At 40.4% G+C, this 24,124-nt stretch overlaps 1 protein-coding gene and 1 pseudogene across 1 annotated transcript in view; both read right to left on the reverse strand.

Moving 5' to 3' along the window:
* Cdyl (chromodomain Y like) overlaps window positions 1-23,207 on the reverse strand; it is a 211,830-nt gene extending 188,623 nt beyond the window's left edge. The window contains exons 1-2 of the mRNA XM_090356391.1: window positions 23,060-23,207; window positions 10,112-10,244 (exon numbers count right to left, since the gene is read on the reverse strand). Of these exons, the coding sequence (XP_090212517.1) occupies window positions 10,112-10,114 (3 nt within the window). The 5' untranslated portion in view covers window positions 10,115-10,244; window positions 23,060-23,207. The remainder of the gene's footprint in view (window positions 1-10,111; window positions 10,245-23,059) is intronic.
* Window positions 15,114-15,431, reverse strand: LOC150048409 (small ubiquitin-related modifier 1 pseudogene; annotated as a pseudogene).
* Window positions 23,208-24,124: the final 917 nt, after the last annotated feature.

Here is a 24,124-nt window from a genome sequence, read left to right on the forward strand (position 1 = left end):
GCCAGGGAAGGTGCCCCAGGGATTATATGTAGCCTTAGGGGCTGGATCTAAGGCAAAGTACAAGCAAGGAGCCAAGCAGATGTTTGGTTCTGAGGTATGGGGATAAAGCTAATCATATTCAAACAAGTACAATTTTACTAGGCATGGCCAGAGATTCAAAAAGGAAAAAGAGTTTTATTCAGTTCATGTGACTACAGTGATAACACTGTAAAAAACGAGAAAATGGTTCAAGTTAGCTGAAGAAAGACTTCTTTAAATAGATATATATAAATTCCAGAGCACAGAGTCTAAAATCCATATTTTCCCATAGTCCCATGTGTAAACCATCTTGCCAATAAATGGTTTCTGTGGACAGTCCAAAGCTTGCTGCCAGAATCCTGTAAGAGAGGCAGGATCAGGCTTCAAATGTGGAAAAGCTTCATAAGTAACACTGAAGAAAGAGTCAGCAAGACGGAAACCAACCCATCCTGAAACCACAGACCCAGAAAAAAAGTCAACAGACCATTTGTCACTGCTTCACGCCTAGCCTTGCTAAATAGCATTCATTGAGTCCACCCAAGCTTCCAGGTGGCAGCTGAAATCCTCTGCAAACACTGTGTTTTATTGTGGTGGAGTCCCCCCCTTCCCTCCCAGGGCAGCTGGAAGCAGTATGTCAATGGGCATTTAAGAATCTGTGTCTATCCAGGGCTCATGCTTAACATGATATCAAACCAGGGTACTTAAAAATTTTCATTTTCAATGCAAATAGAGATGGAGGAAGGAGGATGGACATGGAATAGAGAAAGGCCAAAACATGAAGAGTCTGATGCAGCAAGTCAGCTTGTATAGAGAGGTGACTTGCTAGTATCCTGAGCCATGTTGATGGCACATGCCTTGCAACAGGTGTGCCCAGGCCTAAGAAGGGCTGTATGCTGCAAACCTACTGTGTGATCATAAGAAGTTCTTTTTATGGGATTTGTATGTAAGATCTGGATTCATCTTCCTAACCTGCATGCCTATCATTTGGAAAACCTTCATTAGCTATTGCTTTACACTGTGTATCAAATAGAATGAAACAAAGGAAATTCATACTTTTGTCCATTGGAATACTGTATGGATCTCACTTTATTCAAAGTACAAATGGCTACTGGTATTGAGGAAGTGAAGACCTGAGTAGACTTAGGTGAAAGTTCTATATTTCCTTCCTTCCTTCCTTCCTTCCTTCCTTCCTTCCTTCCTTCCTTCCTTCCTTCCTTCCTTCCTTCCTTCCTTCCCTCCTTCCTTCTTCCCCTTCCCTTTCTCCCCTTTCCTGCTTGTTTTCTTCTTTCTTCTAGCTTTTAAAAATTTTATTATTGGGGCCGGGAGTTTGGCCTAGTGGTACAGAGTGCTTGCCTAGCATGCACGAAGACCCGGGTTCGATTCCTAGGTACCACATACATAGAAAAAAAATTATTATTTATCTATTTATTTAGCATAGCTGGGGTTTGAACTCAGGGCCTTGCAATTGCTAGGCAGGGTTTGTACCATTTCAGATACTTCTTTACCCTCCCTTTAAACAATTGTTATGAGGAGGGATGAGTTTTTTCTTAATATTTTTTATTGTAATTAATAAAAGGGTTACATGATATTTGCCAGATAGAAGGTACATTAATTCACATACATTGATACCCTTTCACATGTCTTGGTTCCCATTACCCTCCCCCCCCACCCCACCCGTCTTGGTTTTCCCCCCTTCCCTATCAAATTTCAAATATCCAAATACAAATAAATTCAATATATCAGATAACAAAGTGAGATACTGTAACAATATGAGATACCCAAGGGACAGCAAAGGAGATGAGAGATAACATAGTACATTAAGGACAACAATCATTCGTTATATGGCTTTTGTTTCAATATCCTGGAGGTCCTTTCAATTAGCTTCAAACTATATGGCCTTATGTATCAAGATTTTGCTCTATTGCAAATCTCTGCTAGTAGAGCCCAAGGTTTCTATTGATTATGACAAATGAGGGAAACCATTGAGCGTAAGTTCCCTTGAGTCTGGCTTACTTCACTTAATATGATTTTTTCTAAGTCTTTCCATTTCCTAACAAATGGGGTGATGTCATTCTTTCTGACAGCAGCATAGAATTCCATTGTGTACAAATACCACAACTTGTTGATCCACTCATCAACTGAGGGATATCTAGGTTGGTTCCATATCTTTGCTATGGTGAATAGTGCTGCAATGAACATTGTTGTGCTAGTGGATTTGGTATGCCCTTGTTTCTGGATGGTTGGGTAAATGCCAAGTAGTGGAATTGCTGGGTCATAGGGGAGTTCTATGTTTAGCCTTTTGAGGCACTGCCACACTGCTTTCCATAGTGGTTGAACGAGTTTGCACTCCTACCAACAGTGTAGAAGTGATGAGGGATGAGTTTTAATAACTACAGGACTTATATACATTGAAAGTGCTAAGTGGTTTTGAGAAAAGATGGAAAAAAATCATAGAATTATCAGAAGTGAAAAGTTTCAAACCCAAGTGGCACCAGCAAAGTGGTATTCCCAGACAGATAAATAGCATATTCAACATTGAACATCATGATTAAGTGACCAAAATAATTCTTATTTTACATCCAGATGTTGAAAACACACAGTGGAGAACATAATGCCATGCATAATCTTATCATCATTCTGATGAAACATGGGAACATTTGTAAACATTCCTGTCAGGCTTCCATCTTTGTATTCCTGCAGATTACCCCTACATTGCACTGTATTTTTGGATATCGACAGGTGGGGAGCCAATACGACCCATCTTATGCCTTCTTGTTGGGGTTCCAATGGAAGGTAATGGGGATAGGTTTCAGGCTTCCTCTCCATTGGCTTGTGACAAGTTCAGAGTGGGCAGCTTGCACTGAATCAGGTGCACAAGGCTCTTCACCTTTGTGTCCAATGTGTGTCTCTGTCTCATTGGTCAAACCGATCATTTGTGGAAATGCATTTTCCGAGCTGTGGGCAGAGTTTGAGCAACCAAACTGTCCCCTGCCTGGGCCCTGTCTAGTGCCTGCTCATTCCTGTTCATCATAGTAATATATACACAGCAACTTGGAAGAGCTTGGTTAATGCCATTAAATATGGTCCTCAGACTCCGCTGGTGCTTTCATTATGACTATTGACACTAGAGTGATCAGTTGTCTCAGTGTGAGTCTTTTTGTATGTATATATGTGTGTGTGTGTGTTTACACACGTATATATACACGCATATATACATACAGGTACATATATATGTACATATACACATATACATGTATGTATATATACAAATATACTCATATAATTTTTTTTTGCCTATCCTCTGGTGGCTCATTCCTATAATCATAGCAACTCAAGAAATCTAAGGATGATCGTTCAAAGTTATCCCAGGCAGTGAGGTCAGTGAATCTTTTATCTCCAATTAAACACCTAAAAAGCCAGAAGTAGAACAGTGGCTCAAGTGGTAGAGTACTAACCTTGAGCAAAAAAAATCTCAGACACAGTGCACAGGAGCTGAGTTCAAGCTCCAGGAGCAGCACCAAAACCAAACAAACAAAAACAATTTTTTTTTCCAGAACTTAGCTTTCAAAGGAATTCTGTGCCTGCATTTAAAGTTGCTTGACTAAATAGTAACATTATGAAATTTGGGTCTGGAAGTCTTTTTGTAAGGTAAATTAATCACAAAGTAAACTGAGCAGGTGGTGTTGTATTGTGTTGACTCTTTGGAGGAAGTGACCAATGAAGATATTTAACAGCAAAATGTCATGTATAAGTGCTTGTTAGGATGTTTTGAATGAGGAAAGCAGCAAAGTGCCTCACAGTGAAAAAAAATCAGGGCTGCTTGACTACTGCTCTTTAAAAAATATTTTTTTTTGCCAGTCCTGGGGCTTGAACTAAGGGCCTGGGCACTGTCAGCTTTTTCTGTGTACATGGTACTGAGGAAATGAACCCAGGGCTTCATGCATGCAAGGCAAGCGCTCTACCACTAGGCCACACTCCAGGCCCCCCAAATAAGGTATCTTCAATGATAATTTCTTGTTTTCTTGCCCAACCTACATGCTGTGATCCAGAGAACAGAGAAGACATTTCCCTGTCATGAAAAGCCTTCCTGCCTCGTTACTAATTCTGTTTATTGGTATATTTTAATACCTCGAACATAGGCCAATTGGAATGGCCAAAGGAGCAATCATGAATAAAACTAATATTTCAGAATCTTTATTTACATTGAGGCAACAGTTGGAACATAGCTTATTTTGCTTCCTTTGCCTCTCCCATTTATACATGTTTATCAAATGAAGTATTAACAGCTTTCTTACTGTGTAAGTAAATGGCTGGTTAGGAGGAGGAAATTTAATTGGGTTAGAAATCTTCCATGATCTGAATGCTTTTCAATTCAACATATTATTTTCCAGTAAGGGAGCTTTTAACTATTCACTCCAGGAAGCCAGAATTTCAAATACACATCACTTTACCCTTGCCATTCAATAGTAATTTTCCTGATGTACCTCTGCTTCCTAAATCATTACTATAGCCTAAGAGTTGGGCAAATTGTTTAAAACTAATTAGTAGTATTGGTTGAGGTTTGTCAGGATTGCTCTCTTCCTCCCTGACCCTCCCTTCCCTTCCTTTCTTCTTCTCCTCCTCCTCTTTCTTTCTTTCTTTCTTTCTTTCTTTCTTTCTTTCTTTCTTTCTTTCTTCTTCTTCTTCTTCTTCTTCTTCTTCTTCTTCTTCTTCTTCTTCTTCTTCTTCTTTCTCCTCCTCCTCCTCCTCCTCTTCCTCCTCCTTCTTCTCCTTCTTCTTCTTCTTTCTTCTTCTTCCTTCTTCTTCTTCTTCTTCCTCCTCCTCCTCCTCCTCCCCCCCTCCTCCTCCTCCTCCTCCCCCTCCTCCTCCTCCTCCCCCTCCTCCTCCTCCTTCTCCTCCTCCTCCTCCTCCTCCTCCTCCTCCTCCTCCTCCTCCTCCTTCTTCTTCTTCTTCTTCTTCTTCTTCTTCTTCTTCTTCTTCTTCTTCTTCTTCTTCTTCTCCTTTTTACTACCTTCATTCCTCCTGCCTTTGTTTCCTTTCTCTTTCTTTTCTTTTTTTTCATATATATTTTTTTATTGTAATAGAAGGGTTACAGTTATATTTGCCAAATAGAAGGAGCATTATTTCACACACATTGATAACCCTTCTCATATTTTTGGCCTCATTTTTCTCCCCCAACCCCCTCCCCTCATCTTGTTTTTCCCCCTTCCCTTTGCTATTTCAAATAAACAAATAAATGTATATACGATATATCAGATTTCTCTTTCCTTTCTTATTTTAGCTTTTTTTTGAAAGTCTTGGTATATAGTGTAGGATGCCTCAAACTCTTGAAACTACTTCTGCCTCACAAATATGATCACATGCCTCCCTCCCTCCCTCCCTCCCTCCCTCCCTCCCTGCCTGCCTGCCTCCCTGCCTTCCTTTCCTCCCTCCCTCTCTCCCTCCCTCCCTCCCTTCTTTCCTTCCTTCCTTTGTCTTTTCTTCCTTTCTCTTCTTCCCTTCCTTTCTTTTTCTTTCTCTTCTTTTTTTCTTTCCTTTGAGATTTATCTCACCCACCTAACTCTTCACTTTGACATTACTTTCGTGTTCTCCATAGATAAAGGGAATGTTTCTCTCTGAAATGGCTATTATTAGTAGTAACATTTTCCAACTAGAGGGTATTATATAAAGATATATGGGAGAATTTGTCCTAAGTGCATGGAATTTAGTTCATCTGACATTTATTGAATGCCTACTGTCTATAGGAAAATCAAATTTTACAATGAGAAAGTGCTAATGCAAATATTAATCTATTAGAAGGAAAAATTACATACATTCAAGTGTACTCTGATATGCTTTGAAACCAAGATTTTATGATTGTATTTCATTTTTGTTTTGAAAGCATGATCTTTGTAATAATTTGACGCAGTTTTCAAGACATGATTATATTTCCCTTCAAATAAATGTGAGGACCTGGAATAAGAAAGATTCTAGAGTCCCATGGTAAAATTGCAGTGGCTTCCTCACAGGTACACTTTTCAATCTTCAATTCTGATGATTGAGGCTGATAATTCAGCAAGTTTATGATGAAAGAACTTAACAATTGTTGGGTCATTGTACTGTAGTCATGAAGATGGATTGCTGAAAGGAATTTAGAAGCCAAAAGATCACGAATACATTGTATTACAGAAGATGGGGAGAATTTACTCCAAGTCTGAGTTTTCTTTGGTAACAAAGACAATTTTCTTTCTCTGTAATGGTGATAGGAGTCATTTTGATTAACAAATGTCAAGAAATGTCAGAAATAAAGATGCTGGTGACCACTTCAATGAAGAATTGTACCCAGAGAAGAATCGTATTTTCCACTGTAGATGAACAGATTAACTGATCTTTTTTTTTTTTTTTGCCAGTCCTGGGCTTGAGCTCAGGGCCTGAGCACTGTCCTTGGAGTTTCTCAAGGCTAGAGCTCTGCCACTTGAGCCTCAGCACCACTTCTGGCTTATTTTCTATGTATGTGGTACAGAGGAATCGAACCCGGGTCTTCATGCGTGCTAGGCAAGCACTTTAACCACTAGGCCAAACTCCCGGCCCAGATTAACTGATCTTAATTCACAATCCTCTTCTGGGTAATAATGTTCTGCTTTGAGATGTAGCAGTCAGGTATCACCTCTATGAAAGTTCTCCTGCTTGTCTTCATGATAGATTCATTCCTTTGGCTCTAGGAATAAATTGAATCTTCATAAAAGTGAACCATAATTTTAAAGACTGCAACAGGAGAATGATGACTTATGTGACCTCAGACTTTGCAAAAGCAGGGGCCAAGTAGAGAATAGATGGGTAGAGACACCACAGGGTGGGTAAGAAGTACTTAATGTGAGATAAAAGTTTAAATGACTTGATGTTAAATTGTATGAACGGATACCATGTCTCAGTGTTGATAAGCATTCTTTTACCTTGTAACCTACTTCTATAGGTTTGTACTAAAGAAAGATGCCTCAGTACATGCACAAGAGTATATACAGGGGTATTCTTCTATAATATTCTTTAAAAGGAGTATAAAAATGGCTGGGCACTGGTGGCTTGCAGTTCAAAGCCAGACTGGTCAGGAGAGTCTGTGAGTTGCTCATCTCCAATTAACCATCAAAAATCCTGGAAGTGATGCTGGGCACGGTAGCTTATGACTGTAGTCCTAGCTACTCAGGAGGCTGAGATATGAGAATCATGGTTCAAATCCATCCCAGGCACTAAAAACCATGAGACTCATCTCCAATTAACCTTGAGCACTATGGCTCAAGAGGTAGGGTGGTAGCCTTGAGCTGTAGAGCTCAGGGACAATGCCCAGGCCCAGAGTTCAAGCCCCATGACTGAAAAAAAATCAAACAAACCAAAAACTGGAAGTGGAGTTGTGGTTCAAATGGTAGAACACTAGCTTTGAGCAAGAAAAGCTCACCTAGGCTCTGAGTTCACGCCTCAGGTCTCTTCTCTCTCTGTCTCTCTTTCGTTTCTATCTCTGTCTTTTTGTCTCTCTGTCTCTACCTCTGTCCTTCTATCTCTGTCTTTCTGTCTGTCTCTGTCTGTCTGTCTGTCTGTCTGTCTGTCTGTCTGTCTGTCTCTCTCTCTCTCTCTCTCTCTCTCTCTCTCTCTCTCTCATACACACACACACACACACACACAAATATAAAAATGAGAATAACCTGAATATCTACCAGTAAGGACTGGGATAGTCTGTAGGAATCCAACATAATATGAGTCTCAGATCTCAGCCTCCTGAGTAACTAGGATTACAGAGTGAGCCACCAGCACCTGGCCTGAATTTGCATTTTTAAAAAGAAACAAATGAAAATAGAATCAAAATACAAATATTAATTTGCATTAATAGGAAAGATCTGTACATATACTATATTATCTCTGGTTGATGAGAATATGATTTTTTAAAATACTTTTACTTATTTTGTAGAGCTGGAGATAGAACCCAGGACTCATACATACCAAGGAAGCACTCTGCTGCCGAGTGAACCCTAATCTCATCATTTGTGCTTTTAAGGTTTAAGTCAAGAAAAATAACAAATTCAAAACAAAACAAAAACCCTTTCCTTTTAAATACCAAGACACAGCTTTGACTAAGCAAAAATTTCTTATAGACAATTGGTTGCGAGAGAAAATCTCTGCTGGACAATGCTAGCATCCTAGTGGTGGAAATAGGTGTCCGGGGACTGGAGGAAACCTCTCTTAAATGTAGCTGTCGTCTCTTTTCCTCACCCGCATCCTGGTCTTTCTGAGTTCTGCCCCAGGCTCTTCAATACCTGCTTGTGCTTACACTTGAGAGCCCCACCAAATTCAAACCCATTCCTAAAACCAGCCTGGAACTCCACCAAATCTCCCTTGCTGGAATATACTCTTTCCCTCACTTTACCTCCTGTAGCACCTTGTCCCTTCCTTGAGACATCACATTGTATTGATTGGAATGCCTAATTCCGTCTGCAGAATAACAGCCCTTGAAGGTGGTACCTTACTCACTGTTGTCCACCCTGCTCAGAGCTTTCAGTCTCCTTGATGGGAGAAACCAAAACATATATAATGAATCAGTTTTAAAAAGGGGATGAATGAGTTTTTCAGACTGCCAGCCCTGCTGACATCCTGACTTGCTCATTATTTCTTATCAAGGTAGTTAACCTCTTTCACATTCTATCCAGTGTGTGAGAAATCCAAGCCTCCCTTAATGCAGATAAAGCAAAAAAGAATTAGAGTTGCCTTCTCTGATACTTGTAAACATTGGGTGTAGGATGTGCTACCACATGACTTGGAGGAAGTGGAAAATGGAAACCAGCCAACTATTTCTTAGGTCATTAAACTTATTAAAGAAAGCAATGGGAGGAAAGCCAAAAGTAACCACTGCTCAAAACCAGATGCTCTGGTTTCAAAAAATTAATTTAGAGAAGCTAGGTGGGAGAAGATTCAGAGAAAGGGAGGAGAGCTTGCAAGAGAGAAGGTATGGTGAAACAGTGAGAGTGTGAATAACTGTGGATTATAGGATGCTTATGTTTTGTTTTTTTAGGATTAAATGTTTATTAGTTAAATATCTTAAAAAAACAATGTTACAATAAATGTTAAAATGGTTACTTTACATTAAAAGATAATTAAAGATAATAAACAATTATAATGTAATAACTGGAAGCAATCATGACACTTAAGTGTGCCCATGTATGTAGGATGCTTATGTTATGCTAATTCTAAACATTGAGCAACAAAACTTCTTTCCCCTCCCCCCCGCATTTTAATACTGAGGATTGCACTAAGGCCCTCTACTTGAAAGGCAGATGCCCTACCACTTGAGCCACATCTCTGGCCTCTTTGCTTTGTTATTTTATTTATTTTTTGCCACTGCTGGGCTTGAGCTCAGGGCCTGAGCACTGTCCTTGGATTTTCTCAAGGCTAGTGTTTTACCACTTGAGCCACAGCACCACTTTCATTTTTTTCTCTGTATGTGGTACCAAGGAATCAACCCAGTGTTTCATGCATGCTAGGCAAGCACTCTGTCATTAGGCCAAACTCCTGGCCCCTCTTTTGTTCTTTTTGAGGTAGAGTCTGCCTTTATGCTTAGGGACAGCCTGAGCTGTGGTCCTATTCGTTCTTCGCTTGACAGTTGGGGATGATAGGTGTGCAACCCTGTGCTCAAGGCATTGTGCTTTATCCAGGTGCATGCTGCCACACTAGCCATTGGTTGGTTGAAATGGGGTCTTATAAACTTTTTGATAAATATTTAAAAATTATTATTATAAAGGTGATATACAGAGTGGTTGCAGTTACATAAATCAGGTAGAGTACATTTCTTTTTGGACAATGTCACCCATTCCCTCCCTCTCTCCAGTTTTCCCCTCCCATCCTAACCTGCAAGTTATATACTTCATTTTCAACATAGTGTCTAGTGAATACCATTGCTGCATTGTTCACTCTGTCCCTCAATTTCTGTGGAGTCTTATAAACCCTTAGGCCTCAGCTGATTTGAATTGCTATCCTCAGATCTCTGCCTCCTATGTAGCTAGGATTACAGATAAAATTATTTTTCAGTTAACTGAAGGGGCCTCTAAAACTCCTGGCTGACAAAGGGTCTTACCATTGTCTCTCTTCAGGAATTTTCCAGTAGGACACTGGGTTTCCAGTTCTTTTTTCTTTCCTCTGGATGGTCCGTGTTTGGTCTGGAATGCCATAAAATTCTCCTATGCTTTCTTAAGTTCTCTGATTACCACCTGCAATTACAATCCCAACAAGAGGAGCTATTACAGTAAACATGAAAAGGAAAGCTCATGATGGTTAACAATTTAGCCAGCTCTACACTGAATCTGAGAGTGAACCAGTGTTTGTGCTTTGCAGAGGATGCAATAAATTTCACTAAGCGTAACAATGCATTTAACATGATTAAGAATAAATGTTTAAAGTTGTCAAATGTGCTCCTATTCCCAATATATGTTAATATCTTCATTGCTTGCAACTTACAAGGATGTAATACAAAATTATAAAAGAATAAAGTAAACCAAGTAGCTGGCATGAAAACGTGTCCATCTTCTTTAACCAATGAGAGACAAAAAGGTGGCCTATAGTCTAGCTGGGAGATAATCACACAAACCACACCTTGTCCAAGAGCACTGGAACTGAAGAAATGAGAAGGTATTCTCACTGAGATGAGGAAGCAATGTCTCATGCCTATCATTCTAGCTACAGGAAGCTGAGATCTTAGAAGCACTGTTTGGAGCTAGCCTGAGCAGACAGATCAAAGGAACTCCTATCACCTTTCTCAAAGAAACCTAATGCAGAAGTGTGGTTCTAGATGGTGTTGTGAAGTTCATTCACTTCAGATATATAACTAAGATAATTCTGTTCCACTGGCTTTTAAGACACAAAAGTGAAAAATGTCATTTATCTTTAAAATGATTTTAACTCAGGGCATACACAGCCAGGGAGAACCCCATCCAGCTGGTACGTTTGAATGGCTGGAGTCAATACGGGTAAATGGGGCAAATGACGTCTTTCTAAGCAAGTAAGGGGATGGAAGTACTGAGAGCATCAGCATGAGGGTCTACTGGGGAACCCAAAATATGACCTGAAAGGGCCACAGCCTTTAGATTGGCATCACTTCTCAATTTATCCGTGTACATAACTGGGTAAGCATGTCGGTGGCAGCTGGTCTTTTACATCAGTGTTATCTTGGGATTGTGTGTGCTTTTCCAGGAAGCTAAGGAGATATTCTAGAGGGCTGAGAGCTAAAGAAGCCAGAAGTTGGGGATATGACTCTCCATCTGGGATTCAACACAGCCATGCTTTCCAACTATTACCACAATGCTAATAGTTATTGACAGATTATTTATTACTAAGTTGGCATGACACTGAACAGTCCACATGGATTCTTCAATGTTTATAACCTTGGGAGCAATATTGTATAACACTTTCTAGATAAGGCATTGTCGTACAGACTGATAACTTTCCCAAAGTCACCTAGTAAATGATGGAGCTGAGTCTTGAACCTTGGCACTGGGATATTCTCTCTTATCCTCCTTCCACGGGGAAGTCCCACTTCAAAAGGCATTAGTGACAAGGTCATCAGGTCTGATGATCACTGAAAGGCGTCTAGTGGGCATCAGGACATGGATTAGATGCTAGGTATACTTCTCCCCTGTGTGCCCAGACATGTGACCTCAGTCTCCACCCAGTCTATATCTGTCAAAGGACACATCCCTCCTAGGCTGTTGTAAGCATGACATGAAATGACACATACAAACCCCTAGACCATGGAGTGCCACACTGATATAGATGACTCTCAGAAAATGATATTGGATTTGTAAGTTTTGTTTTGTTTGAAAGTACTAGTGCTGGAACTCAGAGGTTTGCATTTGCTCAGTTTTCTTGCTCATGACTCCAGCCTGGACTTTTTTTTTTGGCAGTCCTGGGGCTTGAACTCAGGGCCCTGGGCACTGTCTTTGGGCTTTCTCAAGGCTAGTGCTCTACCATGTGAGCCACAGCACCGCTTTTGACTTTTTCTGTGTATGTGGTACCAAGGAATCAAACCCAGTGTTTCTTGCATGCTAGGCAAGCACTCTACCACTAGGTTACCCTCCGGCCCCCCAATTAATTAATTAATTTTTGTTGGTATGGAGCTTAAACTGTGGGTTTGGGTGGTGTCTCTACTTGAACCACGGTACCACTTCAGCATGGACTTTTCTGCCTATGCTGGCTTCAGACCACCATCTTCCAGGTCTTAGCCTCCTGAGAAGCTATGATTATAGATGTGATCCACTGATGCCAAGGCTAATTCGATCTGTGTTTTGGTTATTTAAGTTATTCTGAAAGATTTACTCAATTGTTAGAAGTTATATAAAGCTGGGCCAGGGAGTTTGGCCTAGTGGTAGAGTGCTTGCCTAGTATGCACAAAGACCCGGGTTGGATTCCTTGGTACCACATATATAGAAAAAAGCCAGAAGTGGTGCTAAGGCTCAAGTGGTAGAGCTCTAACCTTGAGAAAGTCCAAGGACAGTGCTCAGGTCCTGAGCTCAAGCCCAAGACTGGCAAAAAAAAAGAAGAAGAAGAAGTTATATAAAGCTGTCTAATCACTCTCATCAAGTATTTAGTCTCAATCAGTTCTGAGGGTAGAGGGAAAAGATTTCTTGTTGTGCTTGAAAGTCCTCTATGCAGCCTGCCATTTTGGGGGGTTGGTTTTTCTCTGGTCTTAGAGCCCAAGGATCCTTTTCTGAGGGCTCCAACTAAGGGCTTGGCTGGAACTCATGGGTCCCAGGCATGGAGTGCTGGTAAGGTAAAAAAGTATCAGATTTCAGGAGGGAGCCTCCTGTTTTGCTCTTACCCTCAACTTGATTATAAAATGTGAATTTGAACCTAGAGGATTATCAGGGCTATGTTCAAGAGGCCATTTTGTGTGATTTTCTCATTTGATGTAGTATAGATGAAAATATCCATAGAGTCCACAGACTTCATAACTAACAGAGCTGAGCTTAAATCCCCAGCCCTAGTTCTTGTGGCTTGGATGGACAGACAGCTATAACAGTGCACTGTGAATTTTTTTCCTTCACATCTAATTTCTCTAAATGGGCATTATTAAATTCTAAAGATCCTCTGCTGCTGATTTTCTACAAATCTTTTCCTCTTGGGGATAAGCAACTGGATATGAGAGGGAAGATCTCAGGGTAACAGGACCAGGGTACCAGGGAACCCACAAACAGTAGCTCTCAGTCACAAGTGCTCTTCAGCTGTGCGTGGGAAAGAGGCTGGCCTTGCCACCAACTGCTGCACGTGGAGATCACAGCCACCTGCGTGGCTCATAGTGGCTGCTTTCCCTCACTTCCCTTGCCTTCACCGGGGCCATTGCCAACAATCTTACCCAGGAAGAAAATCAAGGGATTTCCTGCCATTTCAGTAGCCAAGGGAATGGAAATCACTTCCATACCTGCCAAGGACATGGGACAACAGAATCTTTATGGCTAGAGTGCAGGATTCTGATCCTTTCATTGCCACATATTCTTAGTCGAAATTCTCTGGGCCCCTCTTGTGAGCTGCTCTGGCAGGCACAGACTTAGCTTCTGCAGGCACAATTTCCCTGCCAGTCCTGGCTTCAGATTACTCATGGAGCTTGCTTATCTATCCTCCGGTGGATGGAAACAGCGTTTCTTTTCTACTTGTCACTTTTTCTTTTTGATTGAACTGGTGGCCTGACCAACAACAACCCCTGTTGAAGCCTATCCATAGCCAGTTTAAGATGGGTGCTTTAACTATGTTCATTGAAGCACTATTTACCATAGCAAAGATATGGAACCAACCCAGATGCCCCTCAGTAGATGATTGGATCAACAGATGTGGTACTTATACACAATGGAATTCTATGCTGCCATCAGAAAGAACAACATTGCCCCATTTGTAAGGAAATGGAAAGACTTGAAAAAAAATCATATTAAGTAAAGTAAGCCAGATCCAAAGGAACATAGGCTGAATGGTTTCCCTTATTTGTAATAATTAGTACAAACCTAGGACTCTCTTAGCAGAGGGTTACAATAGCTCAAACCCCAGATACTAAGGCCATATAGGATGAGGCCAAATTAATGGACCTCCAAGACAGGGAAATAAGAGCTTAATTATGAGTGACTGTTGTTCTTAATGTACTATGTTTTTCTTTCTCTTCTCTTGTGTTGCCTTTTGGTTAATCCCATATTGTTACAGTATCTGACTTCGTTACCTTGTATATTATATATATGCTTATTTGAAATAGGAGGGGGAAAATGAGGGGAGGGGTGGGGGGAGGGAAATGGGGACAAAAACGTAAGAAGGGATATCAATGTGTGAGAAGTAATGCACCTTCTATATGGTGAATATAACTGCAACCCCTCTATACATTAAAATAAAAAAATCTGAATAAAAGATGGGTATTTTGCTTGATTCAAACTGAACACAACAACTCGACGATTGATGTGTATCTTAGTGACAAGGTGGAAATGCTAGTCTCCATCCATACACATAAGGAACAACTCCAGGACAAGATGATTGGAAAACAATTTCAGTATCTGAATATGCCTGATTGCTAAGTCCTGTGTTCTCTGCTCAGCTTTGCCACCCAATGTACTATGGTCACAGTAAAGGTACATTATTGTACTTAAGACAAGAGAAGAGGGGCAGAATCCAAGGAGAAGGACATCCAAGGAGACAGACCATCAGGACCAAGCATCCTGACAAGAGCTACAAGGTCAGTAGATTTGAAAATGTTCTTAGTTCTGACATTTACAAGGTGCTCATAAAGCCTTTCCATTTTAGAATTTCATCTGCAACAGAATAGGGTTAGGTTGAAGGGCCCCTTAGTATGTACTTAGCATATAATCTCCTTTCTCACCGACTAGGCAACAATGTGGAGAGGATTTTGTGATTTAGGGCAGATAAATACATGGATTGGAGATCCTGTTTTTAACTCTACTAGGTGAGATTTTTGTATTGACTCAAATCATTTTGTTTTAAAGAGATGGAATGACAGTATCCTGTTCCATTTTGAACACCACATTACAAAAGAACTATTTTTAAAAATAAAAAAGGATTGAGGCAAAATAAAAAAAGAAAATTAAAAAGAATATCTAAACCATCCAATGATTCCCCCCTCCCCCGCCAGTTTGTTCCTGATAAACTTTAATCACATCTTCTTCCTCCATTCCCATTTCTTTTGGAGTATGGTTATCAGCAATTCTCTGGCCTTCAAAGAGAAACCTGAGTGAATTCATTGGAACTCCCTGTCTTGGACAGTATGATTCTTTGAGTTTCTTGAGATGTGTTGTCATTTTCACTTTAAGGTAAATCTCACTGCTATCCTATCCAATGACTTTGAGTTTAATGTACTCTCCTTCCTTCTTATCCCCCAAGTCCTTGGCTGAAGGTTTTGCCTCCAGGTCAGACATCCTGACAGTGGCTTCACCTGGAGGACTTTGCGAAGCAGTGATTGCAGGTAGACAGACCCTTGCTCTGAGGTTTTCAAATCCGTGTCCTTTGCCTATAGCACAACACTGCGGCTACAGGGACTGACTTCCACTTACTCAAATAGCTGTTTTTTGTATTTTATTGTTGGGATAACGTATAGAGGGGTTAGTTACATTCGTCAGATAATGGAACGTTACTTCTTGAACCTTGATACCCCTTCTTATATTTTTTATCCCAGTCTCCCCCCACCCCCACCCCTCCCAATCATCTTGTTTTCCCTCCTTCCCTTCCCTATTTCATGTAAACAAATAAACAATATACAACATACCAGGTAACAAAGTCAAATACAGTAACCACATGAGATTAAGAACAACAATCACGAAGATAAATCTCTTGTCTCCATATCCTAGAATTCATTTCATTTAGTCTCATCCTGCATGATTATATGTACCTAGGTTTTGAGCTATGTGATCCTCTGCTAGGAGAGTCCTAGATGTGTACTAATTATTACAAATGAGGGAAACCATTTAGCCTATGTTCTTTTAGGTCTGGCTTACTTCACATAATATGATTTTTTCCAAGTCTTTCCATTTCCTTATAAATGGGATGATAGCATTCTTTCTGATGGCAGCATAGAATTCCATTGTGTATAAGTACTACATCTTCTTGATCTTTTCATCTACCGAGGGGCATCTGGGTTGGTTCCATATCTTACCTATGTAAATAGTGCTTCAATGAACATCGTGGTGCTAGTGGCTTTAGTATGCTTTGAGGTAATCTCCCCTAGATAGTCTAGGCTGACCTTGAACTCTTGATCCTCCTGCCTCAGCCTTCAGAATTCTGGGCTCTACTACATTTAGATAAATGGATTGCTTCTTTGTGCTTTATCACATGTTTTTAAGGAATACAAGAGGCACATTTGATAAAGGTATTGTGATAATCTTCAGGTGTCACCTTGACTGGATTGAGGGACACCTAGGAAATTTAGTAAAGCATACCTTAATTTAGTAAAGCATACCTTCAGGTGTACGTGATGGCAGTCCAAAGACACTTAGGTCATGAGGAGACTCTGACCTAACCAAGAGTTTTATCCATTCATAGGTTAAAAATTTGGAGAGGCCATTGGGAGGTAGTAAAGCTGTGGAAGGACTGGCCCCTTCTTGTTCCTTCTCTTTGCTTCCTGCTTACGGGCTGCATGCATTTCCTCCATAATGTTCCTACCTCAACATGGAAAAACAGGGCATTTTTTTGTTGTTTGTTTTTGTGTAGGTCCTAGAGCTTGAACTCAGAGCCTGGATGTTGTTTTTGAGCTTATGTGCTCAAGACTAACACTCTAGGACTTGAGCCACAGCTCTACTTCTAGCTTTTGGGTGGTTAATTGGAGATAAGAATCTCAGTTTTCTGCCTGGGGTTGGCTTTGAACTATAATCCTCAGATCACAGCTTCTTGAGTTGCTAAGATTACAGGTATGAGCCATCTGTGCCCTATTAGAAATATTAATTTAAATTGCTTTTTTCAGATATTTGTCACAGGGCTGAGTGGTTAACACACATATATACAATGAAATGATTACTACAACAAAGCATGTAGTTCACTAGACATAGTTGCCTTCTTTAGGGTGGTTGTGTCATTACAACATTTGTACTCTGGCTTCTTAGAGGATTTTAATTATATAATACAACATCAGTAATTATAGTCACCATACTTCTTTCTTTTTCTTCCCCTTTACATAATATTTATTGTGTTTCTCTGATTTAAATGAACAGTTCATTGATTAGTTTTATTAGTACATGTTAATTGTAGAAAATAATGGCTTTCATTATTGTATTTTCACACACATGTATGAAAATACAATAATGAAATACAAAATATAAAATATGTACTTGGGTTATAATGACATCGTTATTAACCTCTCTTGCTGGTCTCCCCTCATTCTGGAATATCCTTCTTCCCAAAGAACTCCCCTTCTACTTCCTTTTTAAAAATTTATCTAGATTTCCAAAGGGAGGAAAGCAGAAGTCTAGGATACTTCTGGAGCAGTTAAAACATGAGTAGGATTCTGAAGAATAGTTAGTGTTTATGAGTAGGAGAAGTAGTAAGGGAAATTACAGGTCCAAGGAACAAAGAATAAAGAGTGCAAGGTATCTGTGGGAAGACATCTTATAGCACAGGTGCCTACTGGGACAAGTAGCTGAGCATATTGGATAGGGCCTACGGTGCAAGGCTTCCAGGCATTCAGTCTCTCCATTTATTGGTCTTGTTCTGAGTATCTACTATGATGATAATCTAGATTCTCTGGATGAGGTGATTTAAGAGTAAACATGCACAGAAGGTTGAAAAGATGAATGAGATTTTGGTGTTAAGGTTTAGACATCAGATTGATCAGGTTACGGGCATGAAACAGTGTTTCTTAACTTTGTGGCAAACTGAAAAACATTGAATATCTTGATTCCTTCCCCCTTCCCCCTTCCCTTCTCCTTCCTTCCTTCCTTCCTTCCTTCCTTCCTTCCTTCCTTCCTTCCTTCCTTCTTCCTGTCTCTTTCTACAGTTATTTCAGTGTGATCAGGGCCTGAAACAAAATGGCACTACTCAAAAATGAAGAAATTAACAAATATACACATACATATATATATTTATATATTTTGCCGGTCCTGGGCTTGAGCTCAGGGCCTGAGCACTGTCCTGGGACTTTCTCAAGGCTAGAGCCATACCGCTTGAGACTCAGCACCACTTCCAGCTTTTTTTCTTTTCTATGTATGTGGTACCGAGGAATCGAACCCAGGTCTTCGTGCATGCACTACTTCAACTTTTCTATATATGTGGTACTGAAGCACTTTACCACTAGGCCAAACTCCTGGCCCACAAAGATATTTTAAACAGGAAAATCAATCCCAGCTATCTTGATGGGTGAAACATAGCTAGAATAGAGATTCTATTCATTTCTTTAAACTATTGATGGAGTGCTTTACTATACATCTCATAAGTAATCAGCAACTATGGGAAATCTAGATATAATCTGGTTCAGCTTTCAAGAAGCCTATGCTCAACAGCTAAAATAACAATATAAAGAAAATATGGAAATTAAGAGGAATATGTTTCAAGCTGCAGAGGTACAAAGAGGAGAACTGAAGAGCTTATCTTCAGGAATGAAGGAAGATTCAGTTGATACATGAATTACTGTTATTTGAAGCCTGGGAAGGTTTCCTGGTAGATGTAAATGTGAGAAGGGAACCTTACAGGAAGAGTAACAAAGTGCACAACAAGGGCTGCATGCAGATGGATAGGTGCAAGGGCTGCAGATGGATGGCGGTGTTAACCCATGACAATGAGCCTCACAATCCCTGAGAAGTACTAGGTACATGGAAGGCTTAGTGGAGAAGAGAGATTGCTCAGGAAAGCCTGAAAATTTGGTTAGAGTCAAAATGGTTGAGCAAAAGAGCTGAGGGACAGTGTTTAGGCCTAGTGATCAACGCCCATGGCCAACAAAAAATACAAAAAAGCAAGCAAACAGCTCCCCGCCCCCAAAACAGACTTCTTTCCCCAACATTCACAGCAGTCATAAAGAAAGCTCCAATGAATACCAAGACTCAATCCCATTTAGATAATGTTTTGCAACTAAAATTCCATCATAATATTAACATTTTAAAAGGATTAATAAAATAAAGTCCTACTTGTTTAGAAACAAGATAATCCATTATTAAGTAAGGTATACTTTAAAACATACTTAGATCAGAATAAGACAATACATTTTAGAATTAGGGTAAATAGAGCCAAAGAGTAATTCCCTATCCTGTTTTCAATTTGATGGTAAAAATAATTTATAACATCTAAGAGTATTAGAGAGAAGAAACAGAATACAAAAACAATTTAAAGGCAAATGTGTGCCTTTAAATACAGTAATTAATAAGAAGGCTAAAAACAAGCTGCCATTGTAAGATTCTCCCTTACATCCATTAGGGTCATCCTACTGAACACAGCATGTGTTTCAACATTCACTTTAACATTTAAGTTAAGATATTTTTCATATAATAGGTGCATTTTAACACCCATTTGGGATATCTGATTTTTTTTTGGCCAGTCCTGGGGCTTGAACTCAGGACCTGGGCACTGTCCTTGGGCAATTTTTGTTCAAGGCTAGTGCTCTGCCACCTGAGCCACAACACCACTTCTGGCTTTTTCCATGAATGAGGTACCGAGGAATTGAACCCAGGGCTCTACCACTAGGCTATACTTCCTGTCTGATATCTGATTTTTTTCATATATTTTTATTGTAATTAATAGAAGGGTTACATTATATTTGCCAGATAGAAGGTGCATTAATTCACATACATTGATACCCTTTCTCATGTCTAGGTCCCCGTTTGCCTCCCCCCCACCTTCACCCCTCATCTTGTTTTCCCCCCTTCCCTATCCAATTTCAAATAACCAAATACAAATATATCCAATATATCAGATAACAAAGTGAGATACTGTAACAATATGAGATAATCAAGGGACAGCAAAAGAGATGAGAGATAACATAGTACATTAAGGACAACAATCACTCATTATATGGCTTTTGTTTCTATATCCTAGAGGTCCTTTCATTTAGCGTCATACTATATGGCCTTATGTATCTAGGTTTTGCTCTATTGCAAATCTCTGCTATGATTATGACAAATGAAGGAAACCATTGAGCCTATGTTCCTTTGAGTCTGGCTTACTTCACTTAATATGATTTTTTTCTAAGTCTTTCCATTTCCTAACAAATGGGGCGATGTCATTCTTTCTGACAGCAGCATAGAATTCCATTGTGTATAAATACCACATCTTGTTGATCCACTCATCAACTGAGGGACAGATATCTGATTTTTTTTAAAGGACTCAAAGACATAGATGTGAGCCTTGGAAGGTCAGAGATCTAACATAATAAAACATTTAAATTTTGTGAGGTTCAAGGTGAACTTGGACACATTATTTGAATCTCAGGGTTCCATTTCCTCACTTCCATTGGTGATGCGACTATATCTCTGAGAAATGTGGAGAGATTAGAATAAAGCATTGTATATAAAATGTATGTGGCCCCATGATGGGGGAATTCAATGAGGCAAGGTAATCGAAGAGAGTGCTCACAAAGAGATAATAATGTCACGTTGAAAGGAAGAGTAGAGGGGTGGGGGGCTGCTAATCAGGGAAGGATGGCTGGCTCACAACTAGAGGAAGCAGGATGAGTGGAGTCCCAGAGGATGGGACATGTCAAAACACAAATGACACTGTGTATATAAGAAAAAGGTGGAGAATCAGGTAAGGAAAGCACTAAGGCTGTGTAATCAATGTGACATCATCTTTATCCTAAAATCAGTGATGACGATATCAGAACCTTTTTTTAGCAAGGGGGCAAAATGTTTTCACTATATAAGTGTCATGTGGCTTTGTGCAAAGACGGTGTGAGAGAAGGTATGAGAGTACTTGAGAGCTAGTGTTAGAAGATCGGGTGTGTGGCCTAGTGGTAGTGGGCTCACCTAGGATGCATGAAGCCCTGGGTTTGACTCCCCAGAGCCACATACACAGAAAAAACCAGAAGTGGTACTGTGGCTCAAGTGGCGGAGTGCTAGCCTTGAGAAAAAAAACTTGTCCAAGGATAGTGCACTAGCCTTGAGTTCAAGTCCTAGAACTGCCTAGAACTGGCAGGGAAGAAAGGGAGAGAAGAGAGAGAGAGAGAGAGAGAGAGAGAGAGAGAGAGAGAGAGAGAGAGAGAGAGAGAGAGAGAGGGAGAAATTAAGACGAGCCTTTGATGATGGAATAGAAGTGATGGTAGAAATCAGAGGGAGATCTGAAACTTGACTCCTAGAATTCTGGGAATCTGGGGGTGAATAATGGGATGCCACTTATTATACTGAGAAAGTAATAGGAGACATTTTAGTGGAAATATTGGGTAGCTAAGTAAGTATATGAATCTGATACTGGGATGAGAGATAAGATGATATCAATTTGTAAGTCACCACGTGTCTGCAGGTGTCTTCTCTCACTTCAACTCTAGGCGCTAAAACATGAATGTCCTCATGACCTCATGGGACTTGAACTCAGGGCCTGGGTACTGTCCCTGAGCTCTTCTGCTCCAGGCTAGTACTCTACCACTTTGAGTCACAGTACCACTTCTTGTTTTCTGGTAGGTAAGTGGAGATAAGAGTCTCATAGACTTTCCTTCCCAGGTTGACTTTGAACCGTGTTCCTCAGATCTCAGCCTCCTGAGTAGTTAGCATTACAGGTGTGAGTCACTACCACCCAGATCCTGAAGCTTATTAGTGACAAAACCCAGCATTTTCTCCTCTTGAAAGTTTTTGTATCTTTCCTTTTTAAAAAGAATTCCAGTTCAAAGCCTTATCGTCTAATATTCTTGGCTGTTTGTGTTTTACTTTGTTTCCCCACAGTCTTCATCTGGAACACTAGAACCGATTATTTCTTTAATGTTGCTTCCACCATCTGATGCAACTTCTCGTTTTAAGACAATGCTTCTCAAATTGTGAAAATTATTAAGATCACAGTGTTAATGACATAATAATGAAATAAAAAAATTTTATTCCACAAAAGCTATTGGTGGTTTCCATGGCCTGACATGTTTTTGTTTACAATTCAAGGTCTTCTTCAGTCTATCCCTAATCACCATTGAAACGCTAGTCTAGTGTTTCTAGTAGACTTTGTTTTTCATGGCTGGTTAGCAAATCCAGGACCTCACATGCTAGGCCAGGTCTCTTCGCAGAACCACATTCCCAGCTTTGAAGCAGTTTTAAAGTTACACAGACATACCAGATGCTGGTGGCTGATGCCTGTAATTAATCCTAGCTACTTAAGAGGCTGAGATCTGAGAATCATAGTTTTTTTTTTTTTTTGCCAGTCCTGGGCTTCGGCTCAGGGCCTGAGCACTGTCCTTGGACTTTCTCAAGGCTAGAGCTCTACCACTTGAGCCTCAGCAGCACTTCCGGCTTTTTTTCTATATATGTGGTACCAAAGAATCGAACCCGGGTCTTCATGCATGCTAGGCAAGCACTTTAACCACTAGGCCAAACTCCCGGCCCCTGAGAATCATAGTTTTAAGTCAGGCTGGATAGCAAAGTCCAATTAGCCAACAAAAAAGACAGAAGTGGAAGTGTGTGGCTCAAGAAGTAGAGTGCCAACCTTATATGAAAAAGCCAAGCAAGCAAGTACTCAAAACTCCGAGCTCAAGGGCCGAGAGTGTGGCCTAGTGGTACGAAGTGCACGAAGCCCTGGGTTTGATTCCTCAGTACCACATACACAGAAAAAGTGGGAAGTGGTGTTGTGGCTCAAATGGTAGAGTGCTAGCCTTGAGAAAGCCCAAGGACACTGCCCAGGTCCAGAGTTTAAGCCCCAGAACTGGAAAAAAAAAAAACCAAAAGCCGAAAACCAAAAACTATCTCTGAGTTCAAGCCCTACTACTGATGTACACACAAGACAGTAAGTTGCAGAAACCTGTGTTCCCATGGATTTTTTTTTCCCCCTGAAACCATGGTCATCCTATAAGCAAAGCAACTGAGAATGGAGCATTTGGTGGAGTCAGGGGTGGGGTTCTGGAATGGTTTCCTCTGTCCTCCCTTCCTCCTTCTATTCCTACCTTCTTTGTCTCCTGAAACAAGTTTTTCAGAATGTCACCATTGTTCAAGCATCTCCTTTAGGGAAGTGCTGTAGATGTTGTCCTTAAGGGAACCACTTGGGTCACTAAACCAACCTTCCACTAGGTCTTGAGGCTGCCTCTCTCCTGGTTTTAGCTCATCAGACAGGGTCTGTGCTTCATTAAAGATACCCCTTGTGATGCAATGCAAACTCAGTCAGCCACACCTTACTTTAGGAGCTAATGCAACAGTGATGTATGGGTCACACTGCTTCTTGTAACATCCTTGGAAGCTGAGCTGTCACAGAGGGGGGAGGGGCGGAGAACAAACAGCCCAGTTTTACATGTCTTTGGTCTGATCCTGCTGAAAGATGTTAAAACTGGTTTCTAAATCTGGGGCTGGGGACCTGTACCTGTGTTTACAGATAGTTCACAGATTCAGAACTAGTAAAAGGAGCGCTGGGACCATGGAAGGGTTGTGGGCCAGGACTCATGAGTGCAGGGAAGATGATGAGTCTGATAATAACATACATGTGCTCTTGGAGAGGTCATAAAATATAGAAATGCAGTTCAAAACACCTGTGGATGATTGAAGTGATTTCCATCAGAAAGTTGGACAAGCAGCAGAGATCATTTCTGCCTGAGAAGCCTCTAGTTACATTGTTCGTGTGTGTGTGTGTGTGTGTGTGTGTGTGTGTGTGTGTGCTAGGCTTGAACTCAGGGCCTGAGCAGTGCACTACAGCATCACTTCGGGCTTTTATTTTGGTGCTTAGTTGGAGATAAGTCTCAAGACTTTCTTTCTATTCAGGACTTTCTTATTCAGCCTCCTGAGTAGATAGGATTATAGGTATGAGCCATACATCTTTTCCTTTTGTTTTATAAGGAAAATATATTTAAAGGAATCTAATCATTAAAAAAATGATTGAATCTAGAAGCATTGATGATTTGAAATTCTGAAAACTGAGGTCTTCCTTCAAAGTGAGATTTGACTTTGTTTGGAGAAGAAAATTGGTGATTCTCCAGTTATTTAAACTCTTCCTTGTATCAGTTTTGGAGTCTGCCATTATG

This window comes from Megascapheus bottae, chromosome 22, assembly GCF_031878675.1.
Source record: "Megascapheus bottae isolate mThoBot1 chromosome 22, mThoBot2.hap1, whole genome shotgun sequence".
Taxonomy (NCBI): Eukaryota; Metazoa; Chordata; class Mammalia; order Rodentia; family Geomyidae; genus Megascapheus; species Megascapheus bottae.